The sequence below is a fragment of the Lemur catta genome, chromosome 3 (genome assembly GCF_020740605.2).
Source record: "Lemur catta isolate mLemCat1 chromosome 3, mLemCat1.pri, whole genome shotgun sequence".
Lineage (NCBI taxonomy): Eukaryota > Metazoa > Chordata > Mammalia > Primates > Lemuridae > Lemur > Lemur catta.
The window spans coordinates 112,805,557-112,820,581 of record NC_059130.1 but is presented as its reverse complement, the minus strand read 5'-3'; the positions used below and the strand labels follow the sequence as shown (position 1 = coordinate 112,820,581).

The following is a 15,025-nucleotide window of genomic DNA, read 5'->3' as shown; positions in this document are numbered from 1 at the left end:
ACATCTCTCGTGTCCTCATCTACAGAAGAGCAACACTTACCTTATAAGGTTTTGTGACGATGGAAAGAGATAATATATGTGCCGGGCACATGGTCGCTGTTTAATAAAGCCCAGCTGCCGTTACTATCATCTTCATTCCAAATTTCCTGCCCTGCTGGGCTACAAACTGCTTGCGATTAAGGCTGTGTCTTATCTTGGTATCTCCAGCGGCTAGTCCAGGGCCTGGAATACAGTAGGTGCTTATCAATGCTGGATGAATTGATGAAAACTATACATTAACTAGGCCCCGCAGGATTTAAAGTTTACTCTTTCCGAGAGGTTCTGGCATTCTTAAAGGGCCAGTGGGACGGGGTCTGCCCTCCCGGGCGAGGGGCAGTGTGGGAGGCCTGGACTGGGTAAGATGCCCTTGGCAGAAGGCAGGATGGGCTGAAGCCTAAGTCCAAGTTCGCTGCTCCAAGTCCAAGTTCCTGAAGCTCCTTCCCCAGGGTCATGGGGCACACAAAGGGATGTGGTCAGAGCCTGAGTGTCCCCAACTCCTGTCCCAGTCTGTTGGGGAGAACTGCAGGCTAAGCATGAGGTACCTGGGCTCGAGCCCGGACTGTGCTCCACCCACTGAGTGAATCCCAGCAGGCCATGTGTCTTCCGGCCTCAGTTTCTCAACCTGTGAAATGGAAAGAAAGAGAATGACCACTTCTCCCCTTCTCAGGGATGACTGGTAGTTATCATGGGGTCACTAACGTGGATGTCCTTGGGGAAAATGAAGAGAATGGCACTCTGATGGCCTTGGAGGGTCCTAAATGGGAAACTGGGTTGAGGGGGCCTCTCCCCACCTCCTGCGCTTCCTGTCTCTTGCAGGCCCTGAAGGCTGAGTAGCCAGCGGGATGCCGGGCCTGCTGAATCGGAGCACGGGGGCAGCTCTGCCCCTCATCGCGTCCGACGTCACCTCCTTTGTCAGTGGTTACGCCCTGGGCCTAACCGCCTCCCTCACCTATGGCAACCTGGAAGCCCAGCCCTTCCAGGGTAAGGACCGCTGTTGGGGCTGCCCCAGGCCACCCTCTCCTCCACGTTGAATCCCTGTCCTAACATTTACTAGCTGATTGACATTGGGCAAGTCACAGGACCTCTCTGAGTCTCAGTTTCCCCATCTGTAAAACAGAATACCGATTCTGCCCTGCAGGCCTCAAAGCTAATAGCAAGGAGCATTAGGATGCGAGCGGAGGAGGTCTGGGCTCAGCCCCGGTCAACTGTCCCCACGCTCTTTCCACTCCACGAGGCACACTGTCCGGTCCACACCTTCTCCAGGGAGCCCCTCAGTAGGAGAGACATCAAGATTCAGTCGAAGCCAGCAGCTCCCAGGCTCAGGCATGGCTCTGGCCCCTGTGACCTTGGGGACCCACTGTCCCCCTCCAAATCAGGATGCTCCTCTGTGCTGGCCGCCAGGGGTGTGTAGGGCAGAGCAGATGACGTGATGCAGGAGGCAGGACGCTGTGGACTGAAGAACAATCTGGGAACATGACTCACAGCGTGGGGCAGCCAGGGCGCAGACGCACACTTGCCTGCAAGAGTCGTCTGTAAATCACACTCCTCTCCTTCCCGTCCAGGACGGGAGCTGCAGGCAGGCTCGCCAGGAGGGTGCTGGCCGGGACTTCCCGCTCATCTGCAGTGACTTCCCGCTCATCTGCAGTGACAGGGCCTCCTGACCACTAAACTTCCTGTCTTTGGGCACCAACCTCCAGCCCCACCTGAGGTTCTGAAACCTGCCCTGGGGACGACACCACCCAAAGGGACCTGCAGGGCAGCTTTCTTCCCCTTAGAAATCTCCTGGGCAGTGCGAATAGCCTTGGTCCTCTGTTTAAGGAAACCTAGGGAGGGTGGCTCAAAATCGTCTCCTGCAGACCCAGGAGACTAAATAACTGAGCAACTTCTAACAGCCCTCAGGCTTTCCATGTGCAGAAGGGGCAGGTACCCCATTTCATAGATGAAGAAACGAAGGCTCAGAGGGCAGGAAATCAGGGTTTGTGGAGGGCCCCCCATGGGCCCAGCACTGTGCTGTTCCAGTGTTAGAGGGGAGGTTAGACAAGACCCTGGTGCTCCCAGCAGGGTCCCCAAACCATCAGCCTCATTGGAAGCTGCTTAGGAAGGCAAGATCTCAGCACCCCCCAGAACTACTGAATCCAAATCTGCATTTTAACAAGACTCCAGGTGATTCATAAAATACTAAATTGAAAAGCACTGAGATACAAAACCGCATAGCACATGCTGTGGGGCACGTAGCTTAATAAATGATGGCTGTTTTCCAATCCTCACAACGACCCTGTGAGTTCGGCTTCATTATCCCCATCTTACAGACGGGGCTGTGAGGCTTAGAGAAGCTAAATGTCTTACCCAAGGTCACCTGGCTGGGAAACATGGCAGGGCCTGGAGTAGAACCTCAGTCTTCCTGCAAAGCCCCAGCCCTTGGTGCCACAGAAACCAAATTCACCACGCAGGTGTGTTTTGTTAGGTCTATAAAACAATTCACATAAAAATCTAGGTTTCCACTCTCTCTTGGAAAATCAGAGGTTCCGGCCACACCTGGCTCACATACCTGCAAAGTAAGAGCTGGCCCTGCCTCTGCGCTTACCGCTGGGCCCCAGAGCCAGGAGATCCCAGCCCCACCCTCTGCCAAGGCCTCTCTGCACCTGCTAAGTGGCGTTGAGGACCAGCCAGCCAGCAGGCCAGAGGCTCGGGCTCCTCTCCAGGAGCAGGGGGTGCAGGGGGGTGCTGGGGCACCCCATGATGCTGGGCCCTGCTCTTGCAGGCCTCTTCGTGTACCCTCTGGATGAGTACACCACGGTGATTGGCTTTGAGGCGGTCATTGCCGACCGTGTCGTGACAGTGCAGATCAAGGACAAAGCCAAGTTGGATAGCGACCACTTCGATGCCTTCCAAGTCCGATCTCCAACTGTCACAGGTAAGGAGACCATGGTGAGGCCTGGGCCTAGCCAGAGGCTGCCTGGGTTGGAACCTCAGTAGACTGCAAGGCAGCCATGGGATGGGGGTGGAGAGAGCACTGAACTAGTTAGGAATCCCAGCCAGAATCCTGTGCAAACTCGGGCCAATAATGAACTTCTCTGAACTTAGCTTCACTGTCTGTAAAATAGAGGCGATTGTTCCTCTTCTCACCTTGAAAGTGTGGGGAAGATCAAAGGAGGAGAGGCAACAAAAGGATTTTTAAGATATCTCTAGAGAACAGAATAGCCTGTCATTTAAGCTGAGGGTCTGTGGAATGAGTCACGCCAGGGTTTGCCTCCCTATCCTGCTGCTCAAAGTGGTGACAGCTTAGATAAGAAATTAACCTCATTTGTAAAATGGAATAAATAACTACACTCGCCGGATGCCCAATCAAGGCAATGTATGCAGAGCACTCACATCACACTAAGGACTCAAAGCCTGGCTACCAATGCCTGCTGCTGAGGAAACTGAGGCTCAGAGAGGGAAAGTTACTGGCTCAAGGTCACACAGTATGTTAGTGGCAGAGCCAGGCCTTGCACCCAGACATGTATCATGCAATGTAAGAGATTCTTACCATTGGCTGTATGATCAAGGAGAAGTTTGTTCACTTAATGTTAAAATATTCAAGAATCTTTTAGTGAGCACTCACCATATGTAAGGTGCAAAATTGCCCTGAAGTTATTATGATTTCTTATGGCCTGGAAGAATAGTTAGGCTATACCTAGAGTAACCGTGATGGGAGGTCGAACGCAGCTGTGCCAAGTGGGGTCTTGGTAATGTTAAAGGAGGGAAACCAGGGTCCAGACTGGGGACCAGGGGGCATTCACGGAGGGTTGGATGGATGGGTAAGACTAGCTAAGCAGGGATGAGGGGACGGCCTGCAGATAACATGAAAGAGTGTGAGCAAAAGCATGGATCCCAGAGGTGGGGGTGCTTTAACTTTGTTCTTGGGTTGGGGAGTAGTGTTTGTGGGATGGAGATGTGGCCCTGTGTTGGAGGTTTCGTAGGTCTGAGTCTCCTACTCCCAGCAGGGTACAGGGGAAAGTATACAGGCCTAGAGTCAGACCCACGTGGGCTCAGATCCTGACTCAAAACGTTGGTTATTTGCTGAGTGACTTAGGCAAGTCACACCCCATGCTGAGCCTTGGTTTTCCCATCAGCAAAATGGGGCTGCTCAAACCTGTCATCCAGCAAGCTTAGAAGGGGTCAGAGATGATATATGCACAGCCCCTGACGCCAGCCTGGCACTTAGGGACCATTCTGCAAGAGGGGGTTTCCATCGCCCCTCATTCCTGCACACCGGGAAAGGTGGCCTTGGATGAGGATTTGGAGCGGATCCTGTTCGTGGTCAACCTGGGCACCATCGCGCCCATGGAGAATGTCGCCATCTTCATCAGCACCTCCTCGGAGCTCCCGACGCTGCCCAGCGGGGCTGTGAGGGTCCTGCTGCCTGCCATCTGTGCCCCGACTGTACCCCAGTTCTGCACCAAGAGCTCTGGCACCTCTAACCAACAGGCCCAGGGGTAAGGAGGCCCTGCCAGCACCCAGGTCAGAGTCTCGTGTGAGCAGCAAAGAGTGGATCGGGTGGACTCAGCAGGGTGCAGGGTGGGGGTGACAGGAAGTAGAAATGTGGCTCTGTGTTCCTCCCTCACTCACTTGTAGAGGACATAAGAATCTCCCTGAAATACCCCTGTATTGGTATTGGCCAGAATTATGAAATTTGGGCAGCCTGGGATCAGAATTTCCAAGGTTTATTTTTTAATTCACTTGAGAGGTATTTTCTGAGCACCTACTATGTGCTGGACACTGGGCTGAGTGTTTAGGGACAGAGAAAGAACGAAACCAACATGGTCCCTGTCCTTTTGGAACTTGGCAGAAGAGATCATTATCCAACCAATAACACAACTAATGTGTGACTAATTGTTTATGTACTGGAATGCATAATTAATTATGTGAAAAGTACAATGAAGGAGAAGTTTACTGGGCTAAGAGTACAAAAGAGGGACCCAACCTGCAGGGCCAGGGGCCAGGCCAGGCTTCTCTGGGGAGCGATGTTTCAGCTGAGGACTGAAACAATGAGGAGGATGCAGGCACAGAGAGGAGCATTCCCGTAGGTGAGACCAGCAGGGGCAAAGGCCCTGGGGTAGCAAGCACAGGGCCCCAGACAGAAGGTGTGACATAGGTGGCACACAATGAGGCTGCAGAGGCACAGGACACCCTGTGGCCCCAGCAAAGACTTTGCATTTCTCCCAAGAGCAACAAGGGGCCACTAGAAGGGTTTTCAGTGGGACAGGGAGGGGACAATGACAGCCCCAGTACCAGGACAGTTTCTCTGTACTATCCAGTGGTGTAGGAGGGAAAAGGAGGAGGGTCACAGCCTGAGCACCTACCACTGAGATCATTTTCAATGAAAATAAGTGCTATATAGGGGACAGAGGGGAACAGAGGAGGACAGGGTAGGAGGAGGTCTATTTTAGCTAGAATGGGCAAGGATTAGGCAACATCTATGGCCTGACATGGATGAAGGGAGCAAGCCATGGAAAAATGCTGCAAGGAGAGTATTTTGGGAGGAGAGAGTGGCAAGTGCAAAGGCCCTGGGGCAGCAGCACAAAGGTTACTATGGCCATAGCAATGTGAGAGAAGAAAGGAGAGAAGTCAGAAAGACAATGAGGAATCAGATCATGAAGGGTCTTAAAGGCCAGGAGGAGGACACCTGGCACAACTGAGAAGCTGGCAGTACACACAGTCTCAGACCATGGAACACACCTGCCTGTGGGTTGTCTTTATAAGCATTCCCATTGGCTACACTGGACAAGTCATTTCCAATGAGCCTTGTGTGTTTGAGAGGCAGGTCCTAGCTGGGACATTCAGGACCTCAGTGGATCCGGGAACAAGAGGCTTGGGAGGCCCTGATGTTTCTGACAGGTCCTGATAAGCGAATTCTGCCCATTCTAGCAGGCAGAGTTAATAGTGACACTCTTGGGAAAAGCCTGCATCAAATCCCTGTGAACCTCAAAGTTGCAAATGATGCAAGAAAAGACAAGAAAAACAGACGATACCAAGTGTTAGTGAGGATGTGGAGAGATGGGAGCTCTCGTTCACAGCTGATGGCAGTGGGAAGCAGGACAGCCACCCTGGAAAGCAATCTGGTGATCCTTAGTGTCCTTTGACCCAGGGATCCCAGACAAATTTTCTCAAGTCCACAGGGGACATAGACATGGATATTCATGGTGGCATTATTTGTGGACATGGGGAGGTGGAGGCCAGGACAAATACGTACAGTGTGAGGGTTGCCCACAGTGACACCAAGTTGGTAGCAAGGACTTTGGATTGCAGCCACCTGGACAGAGCTTAGAGGGTGCCCATGGGGTGGGGAGAAGGAGCAGGATTGAGGATGGGGTGGGCGATCGCAAAGAAAGAGGGCCTAGAAATGTGACCATTCGGCAGGTGACAGACAGTTTGCTAAGCAGTCGCTCATGGAGTCCTCGAGGCAACTGCGTAAGTACTGTCCCCATTTAATAGATGAGCAAACCAACACTTAGAGGAGAAATTACTTGTCCAAGAGCTTGCAGCTCACAGAGGCAGAGCAAGGATTCAAGAAGGGGTGCGACATAGTGCAAACTGTCTCACCATGGAGCCAGAGAGACCTGGGCCAGGATACCAGCTCTGCTGAGTCCTGACTGTGGGAACTTGGGCTGGTCACCTCACCTCACTGAGCCTCGGTTTCCCCATGTGGAAAGTGGGGGCCCTGAGGTCTTCCCCTGGAGCTGTGGTGAGAACAATGTGAGTGAATGCTCTAGAGCTGCAGTCCCAACCCCCGGCCGAAGACCGGGACTAGTCAGTGGCCTGGTAGGACTGGGCCACACAGCAGGAGGTGAGCAGCCGCCCAGCAAGCGAAGCTTCGTCTGTATTTACAGCCGCTCCCCATCACTCGCATCACTGCTTGAGCTCTGCCTCCTGTCAGATCAGTGGCATTAGATTCTCATAGGAGCATGAACCCTACTGTAAACTGCGCATGCGAGGGATCTAGGTTGCGGCTCCTTATGAGAATCTAATGCCTGATGACCTGGGTGGAGCTGAGGCGGTGACGCTAGCACTGGGGAGCGGCTGCAAATGTAATGCACTTGAATTATCCCAAAACCATCCCGCACCCGCCCCCCGCCCCCCAGCCCTGGTCCATGGAAAAATTGTCTTCCATGAAACTGGTCCCTGGTGCCAAAAAGGTTGGGGACCACTGCTCTAGAGCACCATACCTGGGGCCTGGCCCATCAGAGTTGCTCCTTGGAGGTAGCTGTGCCTAGTGTTGGAATGCAGGCATCCCCAGGGCCAGGCTGAGTGCGAGAACGTGGGTCTGGGGCCCCCCCAACAGGCTGGGCTTCCTGGCACTCAGCATCCTCTCCTTGTCTTCCTGCGCCGGGCCCCTGCCTCTGCCCCGGCTGCCACCTTCTCCTCCTGCTCTGGTCCCTTCCCAGCAAAGACAGGCACTGCTTCGGCACCCGGGCCCTGGACTCCTGGAGCAAGTTGTGCCTGGCCACTTTCCTGGACACCGATGTGTCCAACCCCATGGAGTATGATTTCAACTTCCAGCTGGAGATCCGTGGGCCGTGTCTGCTCGCAGGTGAGCGGGAGCTGTGGAGACAGGTCTGGGGCCAAAGAAGCCCCAGGGTGGGGTGGGCTTCAGGCCCAAACTGCCAGGAACAGAGAGGAAGGGGAGGCCGGGGACTGGCCCAGATGGAAGATGAACTGAAGCACACAGAGCTTTACAGAGCCCATTTCCCACTCCCCCAACAAGCAGTCCAGAAACGAGCCCCTCCCTGGGACGGAGTTCAAGGCCATACACCAGGGAAACGTCCATGGGGAATGGTGGTCCCTGGTTCTCACCTTGTCTGCACATCAGAAGCACCCAGGGAGGTTTCGAGCATCCTACAGCCTAGATCCCAACCCCGGGACATGTTGGGGTGTTTGGGTCCTGAGTATGGAAACATTTAAAAGCTCCCCAGATGCTTCCAACATGAGGCCAGAGTTAAGAACCATTGCTCTAAGGATGCCCTCCCCAACCACTCAGGGTTTTAAAAGGACACTGGGGTGAGGTTTCTTGTCGGTGAATGCTCTCCTAGAGCAACCTTGCATTCCAATGCAAGAGGCATTTGAGGAGCACCCACCAAAAAAAAAAAATCTGTCTATCTATCTATTATCTATCTATCTATCTATCTATCTATCAATCTATCGCCTACTGATTGCATTAAGCTCTTCTTACCTGCTTGGCGACATGCTGGGTGCTTTGTGTGCCCTGTGAGGGCAACTCCTCTGACCCCTACTGGATCCTGAGGTCAGGGCAGGAAGGCACCACCAGACACCTTCCATATAAGCCCACATTTTACAGATGGGGAAACTGAGGAGGTCTGTCCCTAGTCACACAGCAGGTTAGGTGCCCCGACGGGGCTGGCATGTCAGTGGTCTCCAGCCCGGGCCTCAGTGTCCCCCACTGAGCTCCTTTATCCTCTGGGGCTCCTGAGCCGCCCCCCTTGCCCTTCTGTGCCACTCAGGGGTGGAGAGTCCCACCCACGAGATCCGTGCTGACGCGGCCCCATCTGCCTGCTCCGCCAAGAGCATCATCATCACCTTGGCCAACAAGCACACCTTCGACCGGCCCGTGGAGATCCTCATCCACCCCAGTGGTACTGTGCCCCCCCAGGGCCCCTGGGCTGTGTGTGGGAGGGAGCAGGTGCTGATCCCACGGGAACAGAACATGTCCCACCCCACCTCCACCCAGCAGCTGGCCAGGGCAAGGGGATGTTGGGGAGGGGAGACCAACTACCCACCTCTAGGAAAACTTGGCTTTCACTGGTGGAATCAGTGTCTCGTGCTCTGAGCTCCAGAGGCCCAGGGTCTCTTCGACCCCTCGCCCCCAGGCCAACTAAGCAAAGGATCTTTGAAACACTAAGCTCAGTGAGCTCCTGGCAGCGCTGTACCCTCAAGAAGGCAACACTTTTGTAACTTCAAGAATGCACACAATGTTAGGACCTGAAAAGATCAGAAAGCCATTTAGTCCCATCTTGCTCCCATTTTACAGATGGGTAAACTGAGGCCCAGAAAAAGGCAGCGAGTCACCCATGAATCCCCACACTGCTTCAGGCAGCCAGAGCTTCCACCTCTTTCCCCTGGGGGGCTCCACGTCTGTGAAGATCTTGGCTCCAGACCAGGGCCCCTGGCATGCCCCTGACACCTGGACAAGTGCTGAGGGTCGATCTCATCTCTGCAGAGCCCCACATGCCACACGTGCTGATGGAGAAAGGGGACATGACCCTCGGAGAGTTTGAGCAGCACTTGAGGGGAAGAACGGATTTCATTAGAGGGATGAAGAAGAACAGCAGTGCAGAGCGGAAGGTGAGGGTGACTCAAGTGGGCAGGTGATGGCGGCGTTACTGGGCAGCTCTGGAACCTGGTCTCCACCAAACCAGTGGGGAGACTGGGCCTGCGACAGGGAGGCCACCTGCCCAAGGTCACACAGCAAGATGGCAGAGCCCGGGCAAGAAGTGTGTTCTTCAGTGGGCTGGGACACCGCAGGGCACTTCCAGATGCCCAGTCACCCTGGCTCTTTCTCCCACCCCCTGCTGGGTCACCTTCTCCTAGTAGCTCCAAGGGGCCTAAGCCAGGCAAAATATGCAGCTGGTGAGAGCAATGGCCTTGGCCTTCTCCGGGCTACTACCCCTCCCAGGGGCACCCAGGACCCTTCATCGGGGTGCCTTCCCAGCTCCCTCTCTCCCTCCTGGGCCTCCCTCCTCCCACCTGCCGAATAGCCCCTTGCTCTTCCTGCCTCTGGGGTCCTTGCTTGCTAAGACATAAGGACAAGGGCAGAGTGGGAAAGCCGGAGAAAGATCCCTCTGCCCTCCCCCCACCCCATGAAGCTACAGGACAAGGACGCCCTGGTAGGGGGTGGGGTGGGGAATGGCAAGAGGCTGAGTGACAGCCACAGGCTGCACCCACTGCTCTCTGTCCCCCACATGGCCCTGCACACCAAGCAGAGTCCTGAATACCAAAAGAGGTTTAAGAATGACGGCACGCCTCTTTTAATTGGCCCCTTTTTAGATGAGAAAACTGAGGTTTAATAATAACCAGGGAGCTGGAGGAAGCGAGAGATTGCTATCTCAGGAGTTAGATTTGGTGACAAGGAGGCTAAGGAATGAGATTGATCATGTGGGGGCAGTTAAGCAGGATTTCACAAGCCCCCCATTCTCTGCTGGCTTGGCTGGCCCAGGGCATGGCAGGGAGGGAAGCAGGCAGGGAAGCACAGCTATAGCTTGCTGCCTGTTTTGTTTCCGTGGTTAGAGACCCTACTGGGAGCACCTCTTGGAGGGGACAGGAGGGACGGCAAAGGGAAAGTGCAGGTGGCTCGCCATGTTGAGAGACACCACTGAAATCACTTGAGGTGCCCCTCACCCAGACAAGTCAGCCAGGGGAAGAAGCTGGAGCCAGGGTCTCAAAGTGGGCGGTGGCAATGCCAGGGGTCCCGCCGAGCTCTGAGACTTGCAGCATGTGGGCAAGGGGGGGCAATGGGCCTTCCAGGCCTGGGGCTGGCTGTCCTGCCTGCCAAGCCTTAAATCAATTAGCTCTGGGACTGCAGAAGCAAATGAGAATTAATTTGCCACCTTGGGTTGGTTATGCAAATAATCTGCATTCTCATGAGCTCCAGGGATGACAGTGATCAACCCGCAGCTGCTAAGAAGTGATGAGTTTATTGTAATTGGATAATGGCAGCTTGAGGACACATCAGCGCATTCTGAGCCAGGGCACCCACCCCATCCCACTGAGAGGCAGAATAAGGTTCCTGGAGGTGGCTCCACTCACTGGCAGATGCGGCTGTGGCTGCCTTGTGCTCTGTCGTCAAAAGAGCCAGGCTGGAGGGAGAGCAAGGTCCCTTGACAGGGAGGAAGGCGGGATGAAGGTGGCCAGAGGGTGAACATCAATCAGGATGGGCAGGTGGGATGTGCTGTCAAGAACTGCGATTTAGCCAAGAGGGGACCTGACAGAGAGGGACACCCATGACCAAGAGCAGAGATGCAGACAGAGACAGAGACTGGGGGAAAACCCCCAAAAGACACATATGCAGGTCAGTGGTAGACAGCAAGGCCCCCACAGATTCTTTCTCTCATTAATCACTCAACAAACACTAAGTGGCCACGCGATGTCAGGCTCTGTTCTAGGCACTGGGGGACAACACGTTGCTTGTCCTCATGGAGCTTATATTCTAGAATGGGGAGACAGAAAGAAAACAACAAGTGAGGCAGATCTGCTTGGAGAGGGCAGATCTGACGGGTGATAGGCGCTGGGCACGTTTAGCCAGGAGTTCAGTGAAAGTTTGTCTGCAAAGAGCTCCCGGGAGAGGAGTGGGCAGAGAGAGCACCACGCCAGAAAGAACCAGAGGCAGAATAATGGTGACCTGTTTGGAAAGCAGGAGGGAGGCCGGTGTGGCTGAAATGTAGGGAGCAGAGTGGGTAGAGACGAGGGGGACAGGCAGGCACACAGGGAGGCAGCGGTCAGGCCACAGGTGTAGCACATGAGCGGGAGCTACTGCTTAAGCAAGAGAAGTGACGATCCCCCGGCCGCTCTATGCAGAACGGACTGTGGGGAGATCAAAGCAGAAGAAAGAGGCCCTTGAGTGGCTATTGCAAGGGTCCAGCAGGAGGCGATCTCCTCCTGGATTTGGGTGGTGGCTGTGGGGACAGAGAGAAGGGGACGAGTCCAGGATGCATTTTAGCGGTAGGACTGACGATCCTCTGCTGCAGGCAGGTGTGTGGAGCAAGGGAAGGAGGAGGACCAAGGACAGCTGCCAGGTGTTTGATGTCATCTATGAGATGGGGAAGGAGCCCAAATAGAGAGAACCTGAGACACAGACACGTGTGCACACAGACACCGGCAGATAAAGAGACAGAGAGACAGCCGGGGTGGAGGGAGAGAAAGCAGAGTGAGGATGAAGGAACCGAGATTCTGTGTGCAGTGAGGGAAGAGTCAAGAAGGTTCTGCAGCAGCATGTGGCCTCAGGGCCAGCTATGAGGCCGCACAGAAAGATAAAAACAGAGGCTCCATTCCTCCTTCAGTGTTTGCCGCTCTGTTTCTGGACCAAGCCCTACGTTAAATCCTGGAGATGCGCGAGGCATCTAAGGCACATCCTGCCTTCAAGCATCTCACAAACTAGGGGGTGGCAGAGATTTGAGCAAAAAACTTCATTCAGCATGAGCAGTGCCTGGGTCCCCAGGGCAAATGACAGCAGCAGCAGCAGTGGTGGTGGCAATGGTGGCTGGTGTTTAGAGACAAGCTCTTCCAGGCACAGGTGTTGCATGTAATCCATACAACAACTCAGTGAGGCTTGTGTTTTGTCCTCATTTTTGGATGAAGAAAGTAAGTAATTAAGTCCACCTGGAAGATTGGGACAGGCTTTCCAAACAGGTAAAATTTGGAGAATGAGTAGGAATTTATCAGTAAACCAGGGAAGCCAAGTTCACAGCCAGGATGAGCCAGAGAGCAGCTTGCACACCGAGTGTAAAAGCAAAAGAGACCTTTATTCAACCAGGTGGCCTCCCGTGCGTGTGCTAACTCGGGTCACCCTTTCCACCACCCTGAGAAGTGGATGTTATTTGCCCCGTTTTACAAATGATGAAAGAGACCCAGACGAGGGACTTGCCCAAAATCACACAGTTGGACAGTGACAGAGCTGGAATTTGAACCCAGGTCTTTCTGCCTACAAAGTCCATGTTGCTTTGAAACCTGTTGAAGTCCGGCAAACAGAGGAGCCGCGTCAACCCAGAGGTTTTGGGTGCAACTCCTGAGTGGGATCTGGGTGACACACAGTGAGTGACGGGGACCAGCATTGTCCCCAGGGGTATCTCTGCACCCCCGCTTGCCCATGTCAGAGACTTTTCCTTTCTCCTCCAGACAGAAATCATCCGGAAACGTCTCCACAAGGACATTCCCCACCACTCTGTCATCATGCTCAACTTCTGTCCTGACCTCCAGTCAGTCCAGCCGAACCTAAGAAAGACCCACGGAGAGTTCATCTTCCTCATCGACAGGAATAGCAGCATGAGTGGGAACAGCATCCACCGCATCAAGGTACCTGCCGGGAGCTCCCCTCCCCTGGCCCCGGCTCCAGGGTAGATCAGCTGTGCGCCCCAACCCACTTCCTCAGCACTTTCTATTCCAAGAAACAACATTTAAAAAAATCAGTTTAAACAGAGAAACGCAAACTTAATTCACTCCCCACATACAGCCCTGAAGTGGTGTGAGCAGAGGCAGAGCTGTTGTCCATGTGCAAGGGATAAAGTCATCCACAGTTGTCCTTTGCAGTCTACAAACCTTTGTTGTGTGCCTGCTCTAGCTAAGACCCCCGACTAGGTAGGTAGTGCAGAGGGCTACACAGAAGGAAATTCCCATTTGCTGAGGCTGTACTGGGTATCAGAGACTACGCTTAGCCACTGAAGGCACAGCTTGGTATCTCATACAGACAATACTGCTATGAGGTTGGTCCTACTGTCACCATTTTCCAGATGGGAAAACTGATCCTGACAGTTTCAGTCACCTCCCCAAGGTCACACAGCTAGTGTGGTCTAAGATTAGACCTTTGTCTGTCTGACCATTCCCACCACCTGACACTAGAGAGTCCCTGGACATGGCCCCTGCCACCAAATGTGTAGAATCCAGTCGAAAAGACTTGGTTCCTCTTTTTTCAAATGCTTAATATGTGCAAAGCCCTGTGCTTGGCCATCTGGGAAAACAGCGGGATGCAAACACAATTGCTGCCCTCAAGGAGCTCACAGTCAAGTGAGAAACACAGCCCTGCTAGCCACTCAGAATGCCCGGGAGTGCGACCTTCCTGCTAAGGAGAGCTGCTCGGGAGTGTGGAAGAAAGAGGGATAAAACCCTCTCCAGACCCTCCCAGAATCGTCTCACCCCTCTCAGGAGATGATTTGGCTCGATTATGGCTTTATCCAACACTCTCTGGTATTTTCAGTTGTGCAGATGTCTGTCTCCCCCTCTGGAGTTATGAGCTCATTAAGGGAAAGGACTAGATCTTTTCATCTACCTTTTCCCGTGGGCCCAGCTCTGTCCTGATGCATAAAAAGCCCTCAGTCTGTTTGTTGAACTGGGTGAAAGACCACAGTTTAAGAGAACAAGGGATGAGGGAACAAGAAGGAAGTGGGTCCTTGCTGTCACCTGAAATTTCAATCCTCTCCTTAGTTTGTTCCTGGAGAAAGCTCTTGTTTCCAGGGCAACAGGTTCAGCCAGGAGAGGAGGGTTATGTGGGACCTGTGAAGGCAGCTGTCTTCTCAGGCTTGCTACAAATGGATTTTGTCTTGTGGTATGACAGAGGAGCCATGCATGAGACCCAGGTTCCTGTCTGAGGTCTCTAGACATTGCGATGCAGAGCTGACCGGTACCTTCTCCCCACCCTGCCCACCATGAAAGGCAAGAATTAGAACAGAGAGCTGTCCACATGCTGGAGTGCTGAAGCAGTCTCTGGTCTCTGTGGCCGTCTGTATTGCATTCCAGCCAGATCAATTCATGTCTCCTCAGTCACCTGACAGCACTATGGGATCGTGAACCTACACCATCCCTTAGGCAGCATTTAATCCATTTTCTCTCCATTTTCCGGGTAAAGAAACTGAGTCCCTGAGAGGCTAAGTGCTTTCCCCAGGATCACAGGGCTGGTGAGTGAGACTAAGCCTTCTGTATCTTTACATTGCTTATGAGGAAGTATATACACTCTTCCACTAAAAAAAGCTCTCTTCTCTGATTTTGTCATTTCTGCTGCATGGCATCGTACAAAGAGCAGCACCAGGGTTCCAGGATCGATCCTGCCACTGACTTGCTATGTGGCTGTGGACAAGATGATCCTTAACTCCAGGCTTCATTTGTCCTTTATTTAAAATGAGAAGGAAGGATTATTTCAGGCAGGGCATCTCCCTCTGCTCCCCTCTCCCAAGCCCAGGCAGACATCGATAACTGATCAAGACATGTTTCTCCATGTGGAGCC

General features: G+C 53.5%; 1 protein-coding gene across 1 annotated transcript in view; it reads left to right on the top strand.

The window, feature by feature from the left end:
- Positions 1-881: 881 nt before the first annotated feature.
- VWA5B1 (von Willebrand factor A domain containing 5B1) overlaps positions 882-15,025 on the top strand; it is a 39,351-nt gene continuing 25,207 nt past the window's right edge. The window contains exons 1-7 of the mRNA XM_045548526.1: positions 882-1,020; positions 2,801-2,953; positions 4,247-4,517; positions 7,467-7,612; positions 8,541-8,672; positions 9,257-9,381; positions 12,928-13,104. Coding sequence (XP_045404482.1) covers positions 882-1,020; positions 2,801-2,953; positions 4,247-4,517; positions 7,467-7,612; positions 8,541-8,672; positions 9,257-9,381; positions 12,928-13,104 — 1,143 coding nt within the window. The remainder of the gene's footprint in view (positions 1,021-2,800; positions 2,954-4,246; positions 4,518-7,466; positions 7,613-8,540; positions 8,673-9,256; positions 9,382-12,927; positions 13,105-15,025) is intronic.